General features: G+C 46.8%; 3 protein-coding genes across 12 annotated transcripts; 1 reads left to right on the top strand and 2 right to left on the bottom strand.

Moving 5' to 3' along the window:
- Positions 1-930: 930 nt before the first annotated feature.
- mud (mushroom body defect) lies at positions 931-12,907 on the bottom strand. Of its 9 annotated transcripts, XR_001452794.2 has the most exons (12): positions 12,692-12,907; positions 11,597-11,774; positions 10,873-11,532; positions 10,688-10,794; positions 10,511-10,618; positions 6,089-10,441; positions 4,382-4,477; positions 3,860-4,224; positions 3,702-3,801; positions 3,007-3,297; positions 1,310-2,827; positions 931-1,231 (listed from the first exon to the last, which is right to left on the bottom strand). XR_001452794.2 is itself a non-coding variant. In XM_015186205.2 (11 exons), exons 1-11 carry the CDS (start codon positions 12,728-12,730, stop codon positions 1,385-1,387), a joined length of 7,740 nt encoding a protein of 2,579 aa, XP_015041691.2. In that variant the 5' UTR covers positions 12,731-12,907; the 3' UTR covers positions 931-1,384. The 9 variants fall into 9 exon arrangements, 7 of the variants coding, with proteins under 7 accessions (XP_015041691.2, XP_015041694.2, XP_015041695.2 ...); XM_015186205.2 differs by having other exon boundaries at positions 931-2,827; XM_015186208.2 differs by lacking the exon at positions 1,310-2,827 and having other exon boundaries at positions 12,692-12,906.
- Positions 12,908-14,218: 1,311 nt separating this feature from the next.
- LOC4814864 (uncharacterized) lies at positions 14,219-16,927 on the bottom strand. Of its 2 annotated transcripts, none has more exons than XM_001354788.3 (5): positions 16,399-16,927; positions 15,657-16,299; positions 15,032-15,083; positions 14,824-14,960; positions 14,219-14,756 (listed from the first exon to the last, which is right to left on the bottom strand). In XM_001354788.3, exons 2-5 carry the CDS (start codon positions 16,077-16,079, stop codon positions 14,244-14,246), a joined length of 1,125 nt encoding a protein of 374 aa, XP_001354824.3. In that variant the 5' UTR covers positions 16,080-16,299; positions 16,399-16,927; the 3' UTR covers positions 14,219-14,243. The 2 variants fall into 2 exon arrangements, with proteins under 2 accessions (XP_001354824.3, XP_015041697.2); XM_015186211.2 differs by having other exon boundaries at positions 16,403-16,927.
- Positions 16,928-17,686: 759 nt separating this feature from the next.
- On the top strand, positions 17,687-20,387 carry mRNA-cap (mRNA capping enzyme). The gene is made up of 6 exons (XM_001354789.4): positions 17,687-18,133; positions 18,203-19,168; positions 19,235-19,373; positions 19,444-19,717; positions 19,790-19,986; positions 20,056-20,387. Exons 1-6 carry the CDS (start codon positions 17,930-17,932, stop codon positions 20,241-20,243), a joined length of 1,968 nt encoding a protein of 655 aa, XP_001354825.3. The 5' UTR covers positions 17,687-17,929; the 3' UTR covers positions 20,244-20,387.
- Positions 20,388-20,393: the final 6 nt, after the last annotated feature.

Here is a 20,393-nt window from a genome sequence, read left to right as displayed (position 1 = left end):
TACATACATTTACAGTCATTTCATTACGCGATAAACAAAAAAAAAATATATGTTTTGTAGCTCTAGCCTTGCCATTGCATCATACGCGCAACACTCTCCGATTTGTCGGGCCAGTTGGCCAGTGAGTCGATCGGTCGATCGGTCGGTCGGTGAAGCGAGCCTCCTGTTCACCTTGTCCGTATCAGACCTGTTTTCTTTAACTTCTTTTTTCTTGTTTGCCGTTTCTTTCGGTCACTTGTCTGCGCGACCGCACCGGCAGCGCCAACATCCCATTGATAAGCCACCAGCTAAGTGGTGCAAGTGTTGAAAGATCCACCCTATCAATAAAGGAAGTCGTTTTAGTTTATTTTGTGTTAATTCAACTGCTCTCTGTTACTTACACTGCATCGTAGTTATTTACTTATCCTTCTCCGCTTTGATGAAACAAATTATGTACCCAACCGACGGCGTTTTGGGCTATTACAGTTCTATACTCTTTGTGATATAACTTTCATTTTAACAATATAAAACTTGTTTTGGGGCTTTCCAAATCAAAACATCACCAGTCTCCTCCAATCTTCTCGATGTCTGTTCCGCTAGCTGTAATGGGAGTCTCTTAAATGGCAATTCTCGTAAGAATATGATGAGAAATGGAATTTAAAATTACCCCGCCCATGTGGGCTGGCAGGTCCACATTTGTCTTGCCCAGTGAACAGAGCATTACCCCCGTCGTTTGGCGGCTGTAGGGCCGATGATTACCCAATGGCACAAGATAAGTTTTATCTGTCACAGCGGTTCATCTCGGTTTACATGACCTGAGATAATGCGGCTTTGCATCTCATTGCATTGGCCAACCGACCCATATACTGCCTGATACATAGGCACTATACAATAAACATGCATTTAATTGTTTTGACTCCATTCGGCACTGCATTGCATTGCATTGTTTCGTTTCATTTGGTTTGGTTTTTATTTAAACAAAAAAAATTGTATCCTTTTCGTGTATGTACATTGAACACAAGAAAAAAATATATATTGTATCCTCTTCATATACATGGTATACTCTCTGTGGATTAGTTTTTTTTTTTCCAGACTTTAGTGTGTGTCACAAAAAAGGTAATAATATTCAAGAATTCTTAATGATTATTTGGCTTAATGCTGGTTGGCGTCGGTTTTTTCTCTGTACATGGACATTTATTTACATTTATTTCCTCTTGAACATGTTGCTAAGGCGGCGCTTGGGCGGCGAATTCTGCGAATGGAACAGAGATATATCGGGTGTATAAGCAATGGGATAATGTTCTGGGGAATGGAAGTAACTTTTATTAACTGAGTATTTTTTTTGTTGTGTGTGTTTGTGTTTAATGTCTTTATTCTGGTATGCGTCTCTCCTTCTGGCATCCATCTACTTGCCACAGCTCAGCGAAAGGACCAAAAGCAGTAATCCAAAAGCCGCGGTGACACCCAGGGCCATCCTGTCCGCCACCTGAGAGCACAGCATCATCGTAAGAGCCAGCGCCAGGCTGAGCATCAGACGGCCAGGCAGATTGAGGCGACAGAAGGTGTACCACAGTTCACGCAGCGTCAGCGTCTTTGTCCTTCGCTCGTGGTGCACCAACCGCTGCTCCACATGCGTGATGGTCATTGTCGGCAGGGGCTCCGACTGTATGTTCCCCAGGGAGTAGATTGTACAGGACTTTTGCGACGAGGCACTGGTGAGATTGGTGGCACAGCTGGCATTGGTCGTGCACACGCTGGTGGTGCCCGTAATATTGAGCAGCCGCACCGATCTGACCTTTGGCTGCTCCTCCTGCTCTTTGTAGTGCAGCGGCTGGAGCTCAAACGGTGCCGTCGACTCCGTTTCCCTGCACAACCGCTCAAAATGTCCGCCATGGCTGTCCTCGTTCTCCATCTCGATTGGGGTCTCCCTCTCTCTGGCATATTCCGTCAACCAAGCCTGGATATTCTCCCCCTCGAATCCCTGCCGATGCTGCCACATATCTGTACTATCGGTCTCACTGACGTTAAATGTGGTCGCTGCCACTGGCAGCAATCCATCGTCGAGGATCTGATCTTCTGGCCTTAGTACCACCGTTTGGCCCATCATCAGTAGCAGCTGCTGGTCCTGCTGCTGCTGCTGCTCTTTGTTGCGATTGTGCTGGCTGTAGTTATTGTTGGCGCAGCGGTCCAGCGGCTGGAGGAGCTTATAGGTGACATTCGTCGGTGCCTGGTGTTGCCTGAGCAGATTGTCTGCGATGGGTGACTGCTGGAAGGTGACTGCCGGCACAGGGGACTCGTTGAAGTGCCTTCCCTGATCGAAGCGATTCAGGCGCTGCTGTTTCAGCTTCTCGCGCTGCTGCTTGAGATTTCCTGCATGGGCCGCGGCAGTGTTCTTCGTCAGCGGCCGGCTCCTGGCAAAGATATTGCCGTGCAAGCAAAGGGAGACACGTCCCTTGCGATATTTCCGCTTGCCGCCGCCGAACTGAGGAGTGGACCCCGAACTAGGGGAACTGTAGCGTGGATCGTTGCTCAGCCTGCGGGTCACTCCACGGGTGATAGCCAACAGTGCAGCATTCGACAAGTGCGGTGTGCCCTCCTCCTCTAGCTCCTCGGCGACATTCTCCTGCTCCTGTTCTGGTTCCTGCTCATTACCTTCTTGTTCGACCTCTTCCTCATCCTCCTCGTGATCTGAGATTGCATCGCTGGCACATATCAGACGTCGCTGATCGTAGTAGGAGCGGCTCTTGCGTGGCGTTGAGGTGCAGAAGAGGCCCGAGGACTGACGTAGCTGCAGTCTGCGGCGCTGCATGCCGGTCAATAGATTCGGCCGCTCCCGACGTAGCGGCCGCTGTGGATCAGAAGTTCAGTAGGCATTCAATAGCAGGGACTGTAGCCACACGAAACAATAGACCCAGGGACGACGACGACGAGCACAAAACAGACTTACAGATGCACAAGCCAGAGACATACACATACAACACATACAACAAGAAACAATAACCAAACACTCATCTCTACCAGTCTTACCTCATCACGGGGCAGGCCACTGCTGCCGCTGGTGGTGCTGCCGATGCTAAAGCGCGAGGTGAACATCTTGAAGCGTGTGGGTGTTTTGGAGGTGCCGGTATTCTCGCATGTCTCGCGCAGTATCTCCCGCGGCGGCTCTGAGCTGCCGAAGGACAAGCGGCCGCCGTTCTTGCTGGGTGTGGGCGGACCAGGACGCTTGTAGTGAGTGCCCATTGACTTCTTGCGGGCCCCAGTGCTCGTCGAAGAGCTAAGCAAGGCGCTCATGCTGTCGTCCAGACTATGTGGTCCGTCCTGAGAGAAACGGAATAAACGTGTGAGGATGGTTGGTGGATAGAAAACTCAAACTGGGATTAGTAGTAGAAAACACACAGAACACGGAACACAGAGATACAACAGCCAAAACGAAAACCAAGCGACAGCGACAGCGAGCAAAGGAGGACGGACACTTCACAATGTACAAGAGGATCTGATCTTACTCTAAACCCTATGGGGGTCGTGTTTTTTTCCATTTTACATTTTACATCATCTGGAAATTGTGTGTTGTGTTTGATTATATTTTATGTTCTTCGATTAGGCCAGATGCGTGCCCACTGCGCTCTCTTTGCCTGCGCCTTTGCGGGTGTTGCAGCCTTGTTGCCCTTGTCGCTGTTGGTGGCACTGTTGCTGCTCTGCGTCTGGATCTGGATGTGGCTTACTTTGGGATCTTCGTCCTGGCTTCCCACATCGTATTGTGCCGCATACGTGCTCCTCAGATGCGGCGGCTGCAGCGAGTTTCGATAGTTTAGCTCCTCCGCACTGCAAACAAAACTGAATGACTTATGGATGCGATGCCAGTGGATGTCCAAGAACTCACGTTATATCCGGCACACGGCCCAGCTTTAGGTCCGTCAAATAGGTGTTGTTGAACACCTCCCCCTCTTCATCTTCCATTGCCAGATTCGAGGAGGGTGCACTGGGACGCTTGAAGGGTTGCCAGTCCTCGGTGGCGGATGCTGCCGTGCCCGTGCCCGTGCCGGTGCCTTTGGCCCCTGTGGTTGCGCTTCCAGCGACAGTCAGTGTGGAAAGTGAAGATGAGGATTTGGTGGCTTCCGAGGTGGCCTGCATGTGGCGCAATTTTGTTGTGGTTATCGCGTGCTGCTTCTGTTGCTCGAGTATCCTTTCGTTTAAGCGAACAATCTGATTGGAGAGCTTCCGTGTATGCTCCTCGTATTTGTTGTTCTGTGTGGGAATGATCCAATAATTACATCAACTTTTCAAAATTTAAATCAATTTTGTATAAATATACAAATTTAAAAAAAAATATACAAAATATTTATAAAAAGAAATTAACATTTTGTAATTATTTTAATTTGTTTTTAAATAAATTCACACTCACCTGACTTGTAAGGGCCTCCAGTTCCGCTTTGTTATGCGCCGCCTCGCGCTCCTGCTTCTCCTTCATGCGTGTCACCTCCGCGGTGTACAAGGTGCGCTGCCAGTGGGTCAAGTCCGTGTTGTCCGTGTGTAGTTGTGTGTGCGGTGCGGTGCGGTGCGGTGTGTGTTGGGGGTTTAATTGATGTTTTTTTTTTGGGGGGGGCGATCCGAGAGAGTGGGTGAGAAATAAGTGGGTGGAGTGGCAACAGATAAGGGGACGGTACAAACATGAGTCTCGAAACAAAACAACCTATCGACTTCTTCTAGGTAATATGTTAGCATTAGCATTACAATAGCTAAAGTTAAAGCCAATAACCAATAGAAAACAAATATCAAAAATTTACAAAAAAAAAAAAAACAAATACAAATTAAAATGCAGCATTCTCAGAATTGCGAGGGGCGCTTCAACTTCAAGCTCACGTCGATTCCATACAGTCTTAAAATCCACACTATCAGGCCACTATATGCCACCATTGATACTATGATTATCCCCACGGTGAGGCAATGTCCGCGCAGCACGCGCTTCCACCACGAAATCGAGCTAAGAAGCGCCTCGGTATAGTCAAATGTTTCCTCCGATTCAGATTTAACTACGCAATCTCCAACTTCGGCATTGGGTTCCAGTTTGTACGTTTCAAGGCCTGGAACCAAAGCCAAGTCTTTGGCGCTTTCTATCACAGTAGCATCATTCCCATCAGGTCCAGTTCGTACCACAGTTGTAGCTACGTTGCCCTCATTTATTGAGGATTGATCCTCAGTCTGGTTACGCTCAGGCTGGTTACGTCTCCCGTTTGGCTGGCTCTGTGTTTCGATTGTTTCGAGTGGTGTTTGGAATGATTTGAATGGCGTTCGGAATGATTCGAATGGTGTGTTCGAGTGTTCGTTCGTCGGACAGTGTGTGCGTGTATGTGTGTGCGTGTGTCAAGGATTTTTTGTAGCAGGTGGAAGGATAGGAGAATAAAAAACCGTGTTTTTTTTTTAATTTCAAAAATATAAACAATTGTTTTGCGCAAAACTAAAATGCAAGCTGTACTTTGTCCTCCCCCTTCTTCATCAGAATCGATGTTATTCTGTATCTGTGGAATAATAAGGAAAAAAAAACACCAGAACCACAGGAAAAATGAAGAGTACAAGCTTCACAGAACAGAAACAACAACAACAACAACAACAAAAACAGAATATAAAACCATATACCAAATGCTATACAAAAATACAAATACAATACCAAATATATACATACATACATGACAGAGAAAATCGTACTCCAACTGCCGCTGATTCTGGGTATTTTTTCAAAGAGAATGTCGGTTGGCATTCGGTCTGTATCAGACTGTACAGATGATTAGTAAATAATAATAAATATCTACGGCAGGCAGAATGCAGTCCATGCTTGGCATGGTATAAATAACTAACCCTTGGATTGTTTGCATAGATTAAAATTAGCTTAAGATTATTATACAGATTATTATTAGATTTATTAGAAAGGGAAAATTAGTTGTGGAGTGTGCGATAAAGTCAATGAACAGAGAACAGTGTTAGTGTATCATGTTAAAATTTTGTGGTATGCAATACAACATATATATATGAACAAAATAGATAATACGAGAATTGGAATACGTAGGATTTTAGGGATTCCACTGAGTACAGCACGGAGGTTGGCAGGTCTTACCATTTTATTTTTCATTTTTTCCAACTTGCCCTCCATCTCGTTGCGCTGGTCCTTTAGGTTCACTTGTAGTTCGTCAATCTTCTTTTTGGCCTCCTGATATTTGGCCTGCAGCACCTGGCAGTCTCGCTGGAGGGTCGTGCGATCGGGAAGCCCCTCCTCCTCGGCAGCCGCCGTGTATGTGGCACTGAGGCGTTCCATCGTTTCGGCCAGTTCCGTTTTGGCGGCATTCAACTGTTTGCTTAACTCAATCTGTCGTTCGTCCGAGGTCGTTTGTTGGTCAGTCATCTCGATTTTGAGACGGGCATACTTCTGTTCAGACTGCTCCAGTTGATGCTGGACCAACGAGAGCTGCTTCTCGGTCATGGCACGAGCTTCAGTCTCGATCTGCTGGCGGGACACCTCCTCCTTGAGCTGCTTTCCAACTGAGATCAGGTCTTGCTTCAGGGTGTCATTATAAAGTTTCAGGGTGCAACGCTCTTTTCTGAAGGCCTCATGTTCTTGGTTCTGGGCGTCGAGCTCTTGCTTCAAAGTGTCACGCTCCTGTGTCAGGGTGTTACGCTCTTCTTTCAGCATCAGCATTCGTTCGTAGAGTTTTTGGTGACCCTCTTCCAAACACTTCTGTTTGTAGAGTAAGTCCTTCTCTAGGGTCCTGAAATCATCTTGCTGCTTTAAAATGTCCGCTTGGAGGTCAGCTTTTTCTTGGAGAATCTGTGCGTGCTGAGCCTGAAATTGTTGTGCCATCAGTTCAAAGTGCTGCTTATCATGTGCATGTTCCGTTTCGATTTTCAGCATTTGCTCGCGTACTTCCTGCAATTCTTGTTTGGCAGCTTCCAGGGCCTGGCTGGCATCTATCTTTAACTGTGTTTCCGTGTCATGCGAGAGTTGCTGCTGTTGGACAAGTTGTTTTGCTTGCATCAAATTGTAGTTGAGACAACCAATCTCCTGGCTGAGTCGTGCCTCTTTCGCATCACATTCTTTGGTTAACATATGGAGTGTGGTTTTGGTGGCACGTTCGGATTTGCGAATCATTTCTCTCTCCTTGCGCAGGGCTTCGATTTGCATGTCCTTTTGATATAGTATCTCTTTGAGCATTTCCAGACAATTCACCTGACGCAAAGAGCTCACGCCATGTAGCTGACGGTTCTCCTTGTTTTCGTTTGTGTTTATCTCCGACAGCGCCTGAATCTTCTCTGTGGTATTGTCCAGCATTCCCCATATCTCTCGTTCCATGTTCACAAATCGAGATATTTCCGTCTGGTGTTGCTGTTCGGCAACCTTCAGGTTGTCGCGCTCTATCAGCAAGGTACCATTCGACTCGTTCAAATTGTCGCGCTCTTTCAGTAGGGTCGCATACAACTCGTTCAGATTGTCGCGCTCTTTCTGTAGGGTACCATTAGACTCGTTCAGATTGTCGCGCTCTTTCAGTAGGGTCGCATACAACTCGTTCAGATTGTCGCGCTCTTTCTGTAGGGTACCATTAGACTCGTTCAGATTGTCGCGCTCTTTCTGTAGGGTCGCATACAACTCGTTCAGATTGTCGCGTTCTTTCTGTAGGGTACCATTAGACTCGTTCAGATTATCGCGCTCTTTCTGTAGGGTCGCATACAACTCGTTCAGATTGTCGCGCTCTTTCTGTAGGGTACCATTAGACTCGTTCAGATTGTCGCGCTCTTTCTGTAGGGTCGCATACAACTCGTTCAGATTGTCGCGTTCTTTCTGTAGGGTACCATTAGACTCGTTCAGATTGTCGCGCTCTTTCAGTAGGGTCGCATACAACTCGTTCAGATTGTCGTGCTCTTTCTGTAGGGTACCCTTAGACTTGTTCAGATTGTCACTCTCTTTCAGTAGGGTCGCATACAACTCGTACAGATTGTCGCGCTCTTTCTGTAGGGTACCATTAGACTTGTTCAGATTGTCACTCTCTTTCAGTAGGGTCGCATACAACTCGTACAGATTGTCACGTTCTTTCTGTAGGGTACCATTACACTCCTTCAGATTGTCACGCTCTTTCAGTAGGGTCGCATACAACTCGTTCAGATTGTCGTGCTCTTTCTGTAGGGTACCCTTAGACTTGTTCAGATTGTCACGCTCTTTCAGTAGGGTCGCATAAAACTCGTTCAGATTGTCGCGCTCTTTCTGTAGGGTACCATTAGACTCCTTCAGATTGTTACGCTCTTTCACTACGGTCGCATACAACGCGTTCAGATTGTCGCGCTCTTTCTGTAGGGTACCATTAGACTCCTTCAGATTGTCGCGCTCTTTCAGTAGGGTCGCATACAACGCGTTCAGATTGTTACGCTCTTGGTTCACGGTATCACTACAAAGTGTCAGGGTGTCACGCTCTTGGCTCAGAGTGTCGAGCTCTTTCTTCAAGATGTCTTTATGAAGTCTCAGAGTGTCACGCTCTTCTGTCAGCAGCACCACTCGTTCGTTGAGCTTTTTCCGATCCTCTTCGCAACAGTTCTGTTTGTGGAGTAAGTCTTTCTCTAGCGTATTATAATCATCTCGAAGCTTCGCAATGGTCCGTGCATGTGCTTGAACTGTGTCCTGGTGCTTTCGCTCATTCGTACTGGCGATCTCCTTCTGCGCGCTGATATCGTTTTCAAGGTTTTCATATCTTTCGCGCCATTGATCGATCCCCAGCTCCAGCTTCTTGATAACGTCTGAGTGTTCTTCTTGCAATTTTTTCAATTTCTGCTCGTAACACTTTTCATTCTCCTCCTGGCTGTTCTGCTTTTCCAACAAAACTTGTATGGACTTTCCATACATCTTCAGAAGACTTTTTTGCATCCCAAGCTTTTTCGCTAGCCCGGATCTCTCAGCCGACAGTAGATCGAGAGATTTTTGCAATATTGAGGCATTTTTCCGATGCTCCTTCGCGCTGGCTTTTAGCCTCGCTCGATCATCGGCCAGGGAGTCCAATTTATCTGTCAGCACCATCATTTCGACTGATAGTTCAACTATTTTCGCATCCTTTTCTGCAATCAGATCTGTATCGGAATCTTTTTGTGCCGCACGCTCCTCTTTGGTGGTGGCTACCTCAATCGAGCGTTCATTCTGGTATTGGATCTGTTCCAGACGTTGCAGCACGTGGGACAACTTGTCAGCCTGCTCGGCGGCTTCTGCTTTCGCTTGAACGCATTTTTGCAACGTAAAATGACATTTACTTTCCAGTTCCTGCAGTTCCCGCGCATAGTAACGGCCGATCTCCGAGTCAGGGTCGTGATTCTCATTCTTGATCTGCATTTCCTTCTTCTTCCGTGCTAGCTCCAGCTTGTCCAGCCGATCGTGACGATGTGCAAGTCGTTGAGACTGTTCACGTGATGTGATCGCCAGAACTTTGCGGTCCTTGACTAGCTGGTCGAGCTCAGCCATCCTTGCGGGCGCCTGCAGGCGTCCCTTAGCCCCTTCGTCCTTCATCTTCTGCTGCAGCAGAGCGATTTGATCTTTTACCTCAGCCACCTCGCTCTCCTTCTTCTTCAGCAGATCAGGCTTCGAGTTGATCTGCTGCTCCAGCCTCTTTGTTTCCTCAAGACTCTGCCGCGACATCTCATCACTCGCCTTCTCATCCTCGAGGTAGTTGAGGACACAGTGCGAGGCCATCTGTGGGAGTTCAGTTTCGAGGATCTCCAACTGGTGCTGCAGCTCATCCAGCTGTTTATTATATTTCTCGGTCAAGGCTAGAGAGTCGAGGCGCTGTTGGGCTTCCAGAATTCGTTTATGCTGCTTCGCCACGATCTGCTTCTCGTTGTCCAAATCCTCGTCGATAAATGCCAGTTCACAAGTCATTTGGATGCACTCCTTGTCGTGCGGATCGTGCATGTCGGCCCTGGCGTCCTTTTCGCTCTGCAGCTCCGCGAGTAGGATCTCGATCTCGTTGTGAAGTTTCCTGCTTTCATATTCGGCTGCTGCCTGGGGACTAACAATAAGCGCATCACAAATAGCCTTTAAAAGCTGCGTTTGATCCTTGAAGGATGGTTCGACCTTCACTTCCGCATTGATTAATTTGTATATGTCCGACTGGAGTTTTGCGAATTCCTCTTTTAGCTGACATATCTCCTGATCCTTTTCGCGCAGCTGCTTTTCAATCACACAGCTGCCAAGATTTTCCGGCACACTGCCTGGGGACAGCGAAGTGTCCAGCATGTCCGAGGAGGCATTCAGCACCTCACGGCGTCCCTGCGACTCCTGCCGCAGCACATTCAGGCACTGGGCCAAGTCCTGCTTGTCGCGCTCCAGGCAACTAATCTCAAAATCTTTGTCCCTCAGTACTGCCTTATTTTGATTGACCGTCAAATTGAGCATGTTGATTTGGTCGAAGCACTTCTTCAACTGCTCTTCTATTTCGCGGACCTGTTCGGAGAGTTCGGTAGTGTTCATAAATACAAGCTGAAGTGAGGGGAAAGGATATATTGGTCTTACCCTTGCATTCTCCTTGACATTTGCACTGATCGCATCCTGCAGGTGTTCGTTAATTTCGGCTATGATTGCCTCCTTGGCGGCTATTTCCTTTAAATAGCCTTGCTTAAGCTGAAACAAAAAAAACAAATGGAATGGAAGGTTAGGGCCTCTCCATTCCCTTTGGTTTCTTCTACTCACATGCTCGAAATTACTACGCCCGTCGGCTTCTTCATCAATGGACCTCTCCTCGAATATTTGAATCTTTTCCCTTAGTATCTCGATCTCGGCCTTGAGTTCTTTATTAGCTGCAGAAAGTACGGGTGGGAGGGGGGTATACGTAAGAGAACATTTTGTTGGGGAAAAGTGCTGTGGGAGGGACGTACCATTTTGTAAATTTACTTTTGTTTTGGATACTTCCTGAAACAATTCATCCAGGATGGAATACTCGTTCTCTGTCGAAATCAATTTGCGTTCAGCCGATGTCAATTTTGTTTCCAATTCCGCCAATTTGATTTCCGTAGCCGCCAATTTATCCATCACTTGTCGCCATTCAAACACCGTCATACGCTCCCGCTCACGCATTGGTGTGCTGCAAATCGGCAGCGGCGAGTATTCGTCGCGGCTGCTGTGCAACGGCGTATCTTGCGGAGTCTGTGGACTATCTGTGATGGCCTTTACGGGTGTGCCAGGAGCCTCGGAGTCGGCGGGAATGATGGCGGCCTCCATCAGTGCTTGGCGGACAGTGCTTGTCGTATACGGCAAGACCATTGCAGGCGGTGCGGCGGGCTCGAAAAATTTCTTAGTCGTTTCTAATGCCTCGACCAGGCATAAACGTGTTATCTTATGACTATTAACGATGCGCGACAAAAACGATGCTATGGCCTTTTGAATGTGCTCCGGGAGCTCTGTGCATTTGATTTGATATTGTGTACTCTTTTTAATGACACATGCATAGTGCAGCATCAACGTGTACACCAGAAAATAGTCGCTGCGATCGAGGTTTCCACTTGTATCCAGATTGGGAGCAAAGTCTGGATAAACGGCTGCTCGCGGCAAAAAGGGAGTAGGGATCAGTAGGTGAATCAAAAACACATTTTGGTCTCTTACTTTGCAAAAATTTGATCAGCTGTGTATCATTGCGCGAACTGAGATCGCTGTGCGTCGAGTCCGTGGTGTCCAGAGCGAGATGCATGTAATCATACTCCAGATAGTGCTCGAAGAATTTATAGATGTTTGACTGTTCGAGAGTCAGCACATTTTCGTCCACGAAGCCGCATTTCTGTACCTGTAAGAGGATTATATTGAGGATTTGCATTGGATTTTGGTTTCCTCCCACTGCCACCCACACACATACACGCATACCCACTGCTGCTCAAATACAAAACACACACACACGCACACGATAACGCACAGGCATAGGGTACCTTCGGCTAATTGCAGCCTTGCGGCTGCGCAGCCTCGCAGAAAAACACACACAAATACATATACACGCGATGTACGCGATGGCACAGGTAGTGCTCTGCGGCAGCATTTCGTTCTTAATCGCGATTCCACATATGTACATTCCATTTTATTTAATTATTACTATTACATATATAAACAATATGACATAAAAAAAAGAAGCAAATTCACCAATTTATTCACACAAGGTCACGCACGAACAGCAGGCAGCAAAACACACACACACAACCAGAACTCTGACGCAGCACTTCGCAAGGAACCTTTTCGTTCCTGGAACTTCCAATGTTCATTATTTTACAATGCAACTTACAATTTGGACACTTTTTAAACATTGTTATTGTCAAGCATTGAGAGCTCTGCTCCCTTTTCCACCAAAATGAGTTGTATTCAAATATTTTTAACTTTTTAAAGCTTGTCATTAGGCTTTTAAAAATGTTGGCTTAAACGCAAGAAATTTTGAAACCAAGCACACACACACACACAAACGGCATGGCTCACAGGTATGGATGCATATGAATGCGGCGAGCCTCGCAGACACCGGCCAGCAAGAACGCACGCGCACACATAGAAACTATAACTTTATGCCGGCTTTTAATCTGAAAACAAGATCATCTCTCGCATTTATTTTTATATGGATTGTCCTTTAATGTACAATTTTTCAAAAAAAACAAGCAAAACACGCCTGCAGTGTCACACAACGCACAGGCAAAACAAAATTTAAAAAAAATATGCTCAACTTACCCAAGAGAGGATCACCGACTTCCAGCTTCGGATATCCATTTTAGCAAAATACTGGAAGTCAAACAACAAAACGAAAAAAAAAGCTTCTTCACGCAGCGAAGAGACTTGACACCGGACGAATTAAACTTAGGGGAAAAAATTTGAAACAAAATCACAAACGACGCTCACTTTTTGAATGCATAGAACAGTGTGACTGTTTGATTTATCGATATATACTGTCTCATTTTGCAAATATACCGCAAATATACCGATGGAAAAACAATCTTAGCCTACCTTTAACCCCTTGGTTAAACCACGGAAAATAAAACTAATAGTAGTAATAATAATTAATCTTGTAGGTCCATCCTATTTTCTCTTTATCTCTTTCACCTAAACACGACTAAAATGGTCGAAAATAGGTTAATCATTCTCTGTCTCTGTTATTCAATCTGGTTTTAATTAATAATATATTATAAAAATTAATAATGTCTCTCACAAAATCGCATGTTTTTGACATATTAATGTACTTGATCTGTGTTCTGTATATATTTATATCTAGAACCCGAACCTATTCTTGGTCTCTGTAAGAAGACTATTAACTGCCAAATTTCTGTATTTATCAGTTCTGTAAAATCCCTTTCCTTAGTGTATACTAGTGTTGTTTCTTTTTAGAAGACAAACTCGTCGGCAGATCGAGGGTTAAAGCTGTGATTCTTGGACTTACCGGCGTGTTGTTTTGCTTTTTTTCACTGTTTAATATTATATGAAATTTCAATTACGCAAACTTCACAGAAAAATGTATTAAATATTATTTTTTTGTCGTCGCTCTGCTTTCAATTACGCAAACTTCACCGAAAAATGTATTAAATTTTATTTTTTTGTCGTCGCTCTGCTTTTTTTGATCTTTGTTACTCTGTTGGAATACAAACACAAATTGATTAAACTTCATAAATGTAGACCCAAAGCTATGTTTATTTTTCAGCGCCTACCAAGTTATTCGAATAAAGTTGGCACCGATGACAAAAACAGCTTGGCGGTTGATTTGAAAAAAACACTATCGGAAAATAAGCAAGCCGCGAAAACAAAACAAAAATACACCAGGATGGCAAGACAGGAGTTGGGGCGAGAGATCGAAAAAGTGCGGGCCGCGCCACATGTAAGCCATTAAAATGCAATAACAATAGCCAATGACCGAAAACAATTGTTGGCCAGAATCCGGTCAAAATGTAAGCAATTCGTGTCAGAGGGCACGCACACAGTGCCGACTGCGCCAATGAATGCGGAAAACCATACACAATTAATGGAATTTATCATCGGTTTTAGTGGGTGGGAAAAAGGCCAAAGGCACAGCACTGATCAAAGAGCTACAATGCTCACGTATTCAGCATTGATTTCGCATCGATTTCGGCCGCCGTGTGGCGATCGGAGATTGTTTCCTTCCCTTGATTGCCGCCCGCCCATCTATTTATAAAACCGAATTTCCTGTTTATATTTTTTATAATACATTTATTTACTCGATACAATAGCAAGGCCATCCCATTCCATCTCATCCCTTCCTCTACTCTACTCTATTCTATGGCGCCGAGCTCATGCGCACCACCTGGGGCATGGGCAGGTTGTCCATGCGCTGCAGCCTCTTGCGCTTCTCGCTGCTGGGACCAGTGGGAGCAGTGGGGCCGCCGCCCGTTGAGTCCATGCTGTCGCTTTGCGTCTCCACCAGCTTCACATGCGCGATGCTCTGGCCGAACAGCTTCTGTCTAATGCTGGGCCTCTTGGCCCCTCCGCTGCGATGCACCGTTGCCTCTGTGGTGGCACCAGTCGCACGGTGCGCACGTCCTGGCCTCTCCCCCTCCCCGTGCCGCTGTCTGTGGCGGCGCTGTTTCTTGCGGTGCTCTCCATTTGGCAGCAGTTCGTTAACGTAGTGCAGACTGCTCGAGGCACTGCCGCTGCAGCTCTGCTGGTCCGCATTCATGGCGGTGACCGTGTGTCCGTGTCCGTGGCCGTGGCCGTGAGAGTGCTTCATTCGGGAATGCTTCTCCTCCAGTTCGCTCTTGTTCTTCATGGCCACCTCCTCGATATGCTTTTCCTATATAAACGAATTTTGTATAAAAAGTGAATAGATGCTTTTGGTAGGGAATAGATATGGATCCTACAAACATGGCACGTTTGTGCTTATCCCTTTTGGCCAGGACCACGACCCAAGCGAAATAGGACAGCATTATGCCGGCCGGCACCAGGACCCCAGCCAGGGCATCCTGTATCCAGGCATGATAAATGGCCAGAAAGATCACTGCAAAAAGGGAAACGAAACGGAAGCATTAGAGGATATACAGTGGTGCAGTGCAGTCAGTGGTATCTTACCCAGAAAACAAACAATGACGGCCACCAGGCGTCCATTGGCTTTGCGCTCCTCCTGCAAAAAGCCAAACAGATAAAGAAAGGGATCAGAAATTGAGTCATGGCGATGCGACTGTCTCCCAAATTCCACCACCAGAGGAGAGGTGTGTGTCTGTGTGTGTTCGTCGTTTATCGCCCTCGTTCTGGGGTCCGGGGATCTACATATATAGCTGTATAGGTGTGCCCATAAAAACTTTGTTTATAAGACCCGCCGTTCCAAGCAGATCATGAGCAGGCGCATACTCTTATAAACACAGGCAGGCACAGGCACAGGCATACAGGGGGGTACAGTGGAATCCAGCTATTTGGCACTGTAACTTTTGGTTTGTACGCTTTTCTAATGAAGAGTGGATAAAAGTTGGAATATTTTGGCGTGTAATTTTTCACAAATCATTAGAAACGATGGCGTAGTACAAAAATATTTGACTGCATTTCTGCCGTCGTGCCTGCCTGCCTGCCTGCATCGGCAATGGATAATGGTTAATGGATCTCTACCAGATGATGACGTATCCATAAATCACTTAAATGAAGGTGTTTTTAAATGACTCACACACACGCGCACGGCAAGGGGGCTACCTGGGGCACTTACGCGGGATTTAAGATCCAGTATTTCCTTGAGATTCTCCTGAATAATTTCCTCATCGGACATGGAGGTGAGACTCTTTTTGGCCACCAAGGCGGTAAGACCATCTGGAGATTTGGGCACAGCGGCACCTCTACTGCTGCTGCTGCTGCTGGTGGTGCTGCTGCTTGTAATTGTTATTTTGGGCATGGCTGCGACTGCAGCAATCTTTGGGTCTGGGTCTGGCAGGCGTTTAACGGATGCTGGGGCTGCTGCGGGGGCAGCCATTTCGAACGATTTAATTGCTGTGGCAATTGGCCGCGAACTAAAAACCATCCAAATGGCACGGAAAATGGAACTGGAGATCGGAGATCGTGATCGCGACCGGCCAGTGATCATTGAGCGAGTGAGAGGCGGTGCAGAGCGTTGGCTCATCCATCCAGACAGCATCGACCATCGACGATTGTGTTGTTGTTATTGTTGCCATCGTTTGTGCTTTGCTTCGGCTCGGCCATTCTCTGCGGCCGAGACGAGCAGCATTTGTTGTTAAGTATTTGGGAATCCAAAAACAGTTTATTTACATTGCAGTAAATAATTCTCACGATGCTGTTCATGTGTGTATGTGTATGTGTGTGTTTGCCAAGTTCATTTTTGCAGACGAAAAACGCAGCTAAGCGCAATAGAATTTTTAATTAATTGTCTTGGGCCTGGCCCTGTTTGTATCCAGAGCCTCCTAGTTGTTCTTCCCCTCCCCAGCCAGAGAACTTACTCACTTGACTCTTCCTCAAGCTGATGCATCTGGACGACCTTGCAAAGGGCGCCTCCCGGCTCGGCTCGGCCGCCTTTGTTGTCGGTCTCCTTCAGTGAGAAGTTCACCTCCAGATCTCCGCGATCTTGCTGCGACCGAGCTCCAGGAAACTGAAGAGCGAGCGAGCAGGCTGCGGTAGCGCGTCATTATCAGCTGCGTAGCAGGCTCGGAAGAGGCTGTCCTGGCAGGGAAACACTCGTGGCCCCACTGACATGGATGGCATCAATCACCCGATCCTCTACAATGTTCACCTGGACAGTGGGAATCTTGGGCATTCCGGGGGTCATTGTCCGTCCGCCACACAGAGGGCTTGCCTTTAGGGATATACCTTTCGTCGTGTTTCATGACATGACGGAAAATCTCGTCTATTTCCTTGCTGGAGCTGAACAAGCATCGCCACATAGACATCAGCAGGCAGGATTTCCGCATCCGATTCTTTTGTTTTGTTTTGATTCTTCTTCTTTCTCTGAAAATACACACACGACACAAACAATTATTAGCACGTTGTATTTTAATATTCTACAGAAAATAATGACAAAGGAATAATTTTAGCGCAGTTCAGGTGACGAAATCGTGCTTTTTAAACTCAGAGGAAAGATGCCATAGATTTACAAGAAGAAATTATAATTTACAATTAAAATTTATAGCCTTTTACCTCGAGTCGTTGAACTGTTTAAATAGAGGGGGCTTTAAGGGGTTAATTTTTTGGTATATTTTCGAGGGTCAAACCACTAACCATACAGTATACTGTCTAGCTCACACACCTTGCCATTTTATTTACTTTTCATACTATTCTATTCTATTCTATACTATTCTCTTTTTTTTTTTAAATTCGTCTCTAATAAAAAGAGCGGGAAAAAATGTTTGAAATGTACACATTTTCCCAGGTGTCGCTTCTGGTAATTACATAAAATGTAGTTAATATGAAGCACATGTGTATTTATCGTGTAGTTACTATGTAAGTAAAGTAGGTGCTTAAATGCTTAAACCTTATTTTATGAGCAAAGCAATAATGATGAAAATTTAAATTTAGCCAGTCATGTAGGAAATAGATTTGATAATCGTATAAAACTATGAGTTTAGAGCTGAGGGTGTTGCCTAGCTAGCAATATGCAATCGAATATCAAAAACGTGGAATATGATGCAACTTGACATACAAAATTCCGTCAGTATATTTACGGTATATTTTTAAAATGAGACCATATTTTTCGGCATATTTATGCGGTTCAGTCCGCATATCTTATCGATGAGCTCGCGGTCACACTGCGTCCAGCGCCACCCCGTCCCCCGTGTGTTTCTAAGTGCTGCTGCTCTTGAAATTTGGTGAAAATGCAAGCAGAAGTTAAGAAAGGCCAAACAAATCGCGATCTTTAAGGCGGATCTTCAACGAACGGCCGGCGAGGGCTTGCCCAAACTCCACTAAACCAGACCGCCCCCCAAGCCCACTCCGAGCGAAAAGCGTAAGGATTCGTTGTCGTCGTCGTCACACAATATGTCTCAATCGCATCGTGACCGAGGTGGCGGCTCCGGGCCACTGCCAAATCGTTGGCTATATTGCCCTCGGAAAAGCGACTCGATCATTGCCGAGCGTTTTCTGGCCTTTAAGACACCACTCAGTCAGGCATTTAAGGACAAAATGCCCATCGAGTGCACCTTTCGTCCTGAGATGCTCTTTGACTACTGCAAGACAGTGAAGGTACATATCCTATGACGCCACATTGGCTAACCCTAATATCAATCGTATCCCCCAATCGTATTTCCAAAGCACAAGCTAGGTCTCTGGGTGGACTTGACCAACACGAAACGATTCTATGATCGCTCGACGGTGGAGGAGCGCGGGGCGCAATATATAAAGCTGCAGTGTCGCGGCCATGGTGAGACTCCCTCGCACGAGCAGACGCGCAGCTTCATTGAAATTGTCGACAACTTCATCACGGAGCGTCCCTTCGATGTGATCGCCGTCCATTGCACGCATGGCTTCAATCGCACGGGCTTCCTGATTGTCTCCTATATGGTCGAGCGTCTCGATTGCTCCTTGGAGGCAGCCCTATCCGTCTTTGCCAACGCCCGGCCGCCGGGTATCTACAAGCAGGACTATATTGATGAGCTATACAAACGGTTTGAGCTTGGCGAGGATGCTCCTCAGGCGCCTGAACAGCCCAACTGGTGTCTGGAGTACGATGACAGCAATGGCGATGATGACATCTTGCCGAGCAGAAAGCGCCCCAACGATGACAGCAGCAGCTCTTCGTCCACATCGCAACAGGCAGCAGCTGGAGATGGCAACGAAGACGACGCCGATGACGTGGATGGGGAGGAGGGCGAGGGCGGCGAGGGTGGCGAAGCCAATGGTTCGAAGAAGAAGCGACGACGGGAGATGGTCGTAAGGAATGCCACATTCATGGACGGAGTCCCCGGGGTACGACAAGTCTGCGATCAGCCGCGTTTGAGCGACCTCCAGTCGAGGGTGCAGAACTGGTGTCACTGGAACAAGAATGGCTTCCCCGGCTCCCAGCCGGTGTCCATGGACAGGGCTAATATCAAGCGACTGAGCGAGATACCCTATCGCGTTTCCTGGAAAGCCGATGGCACACGCTACATGATGCTCATCGATGGCCAAGACGAGGTGTACTTCTTTGACCGAAATCACTCATGTTTCCAGGTGGAGAATGTCACGTTTCTCGATGGCAAGAATCTAAACGATCATCTCGATGGCACCCTGGTGGATGGCGTAAGACTTGCGTATGCTTTGGCCCTGGCTCTGGCACTTGACTGATTTGGGATTCTTGGTTTGCAGGAAATGGTGCTGGACAGGATCGCTGACGGTGTGATGCCGCGTTACCTCATCTATGACATTGTACGGCTCTCCAATCGAGATGTGCGCGAGGAGCCCTTCTTTCCCAATCGACTGGATTACATCAAAAACGATGTGATAGGTACACATACGATCCACGATCCACTGATTATTTCGTTTATTTATTATGTCTGTGTCTGGGCACTGTACAGGTCCCCGCATCTCGGGCATGAAGCAGGGCATCATTGTCCAAAAACTACAGGCATTCAGTGTGCGGGCGAAGGATTTTTGGGACATTTGGATGTCTGCCCGCCTGCTGGGCGAGAAGTTCGCCCGTTCGTTGGCCCACGAGCCCGATGGTTTGATATTTCAGCCTTCGCATCAGCCCTACACGGCCGGCGTCTGTCCGAATGTCTTCAAATGGAAGCCCCACGAACTCAACTCTGTGGATTTTCGGCTCAAGATCATCACAGAACGCGGCGAAGGGTGAGTGCGGAGTGAGAAGTAATTCTTTGGTAGATCAACGCTTAACCACTCTTTACGCTGGTGGCCTTGTAGACTGCTGACCAAAAAGGTTGGCTTCCTCTATGTGGGCGGACATGACGCACCGTTCGGGCGTATGCAAAAGTTGACTAAGGATATCCGTGATGTGGACAACAAGATTGTGGAGTGCACCATGAATCAGTTTGGCAACTGGGAGTTTATGCGAGAGCGAACAGACAAGAAGCATCCAAATAGCTTCAATACAGCACGCGGTAAGCTATGATGTCTCTTGGAACTTGTTACTTAATCTTAATCTTGTTGTCGCTTTTTTGGTTGGACAGCCGTTGTGGAGAGCATAAAGCGACCGGTTACAAAGGATTATCTGCTTAATTATATTGCCAATTGTGGATTTCGTGATGATCATACCATGATGCCGCCACCTCATAATGCCCACCATTCCCATGGTGCCATGCAGCATGCCCAGCATCATCAGGGGGCACCACCACATGGTCAGCATCGGTCCGTTTGAACACCACACCACACTCTACACCTCAAAACATCTCACCATCGACGCCACATCCCACTCCCCCGACACTAGGAAATTAAAACAAAACAAGGGCATCCTCCCATCCCCCAAGCTAAAGTCCCCAATAAAAATAATTTAAAGAGTGCATTTCTA

This window comes from Drosophila pseudoobscura, chromosome X, assembly GCF_009870125.1.
Source record: "Drosophila pseudoobscura strain MV-25-SWS-2005 chromosome X, UCI_Dpse_MV25, whole genome shotgun sequence".
Classification (NCBI taxonomy): domain Eukaryota; kingdom Metazoa; phylum Arthropoda; class Insecta; order Diptera; family Drosophilidae; genus Drosophila; species Drosophila pseudoobscura.
Note: the sequence above shows the minus strand (reverse complement) of the source record. Positions and strands in the feature narration are given on the sequence as shown.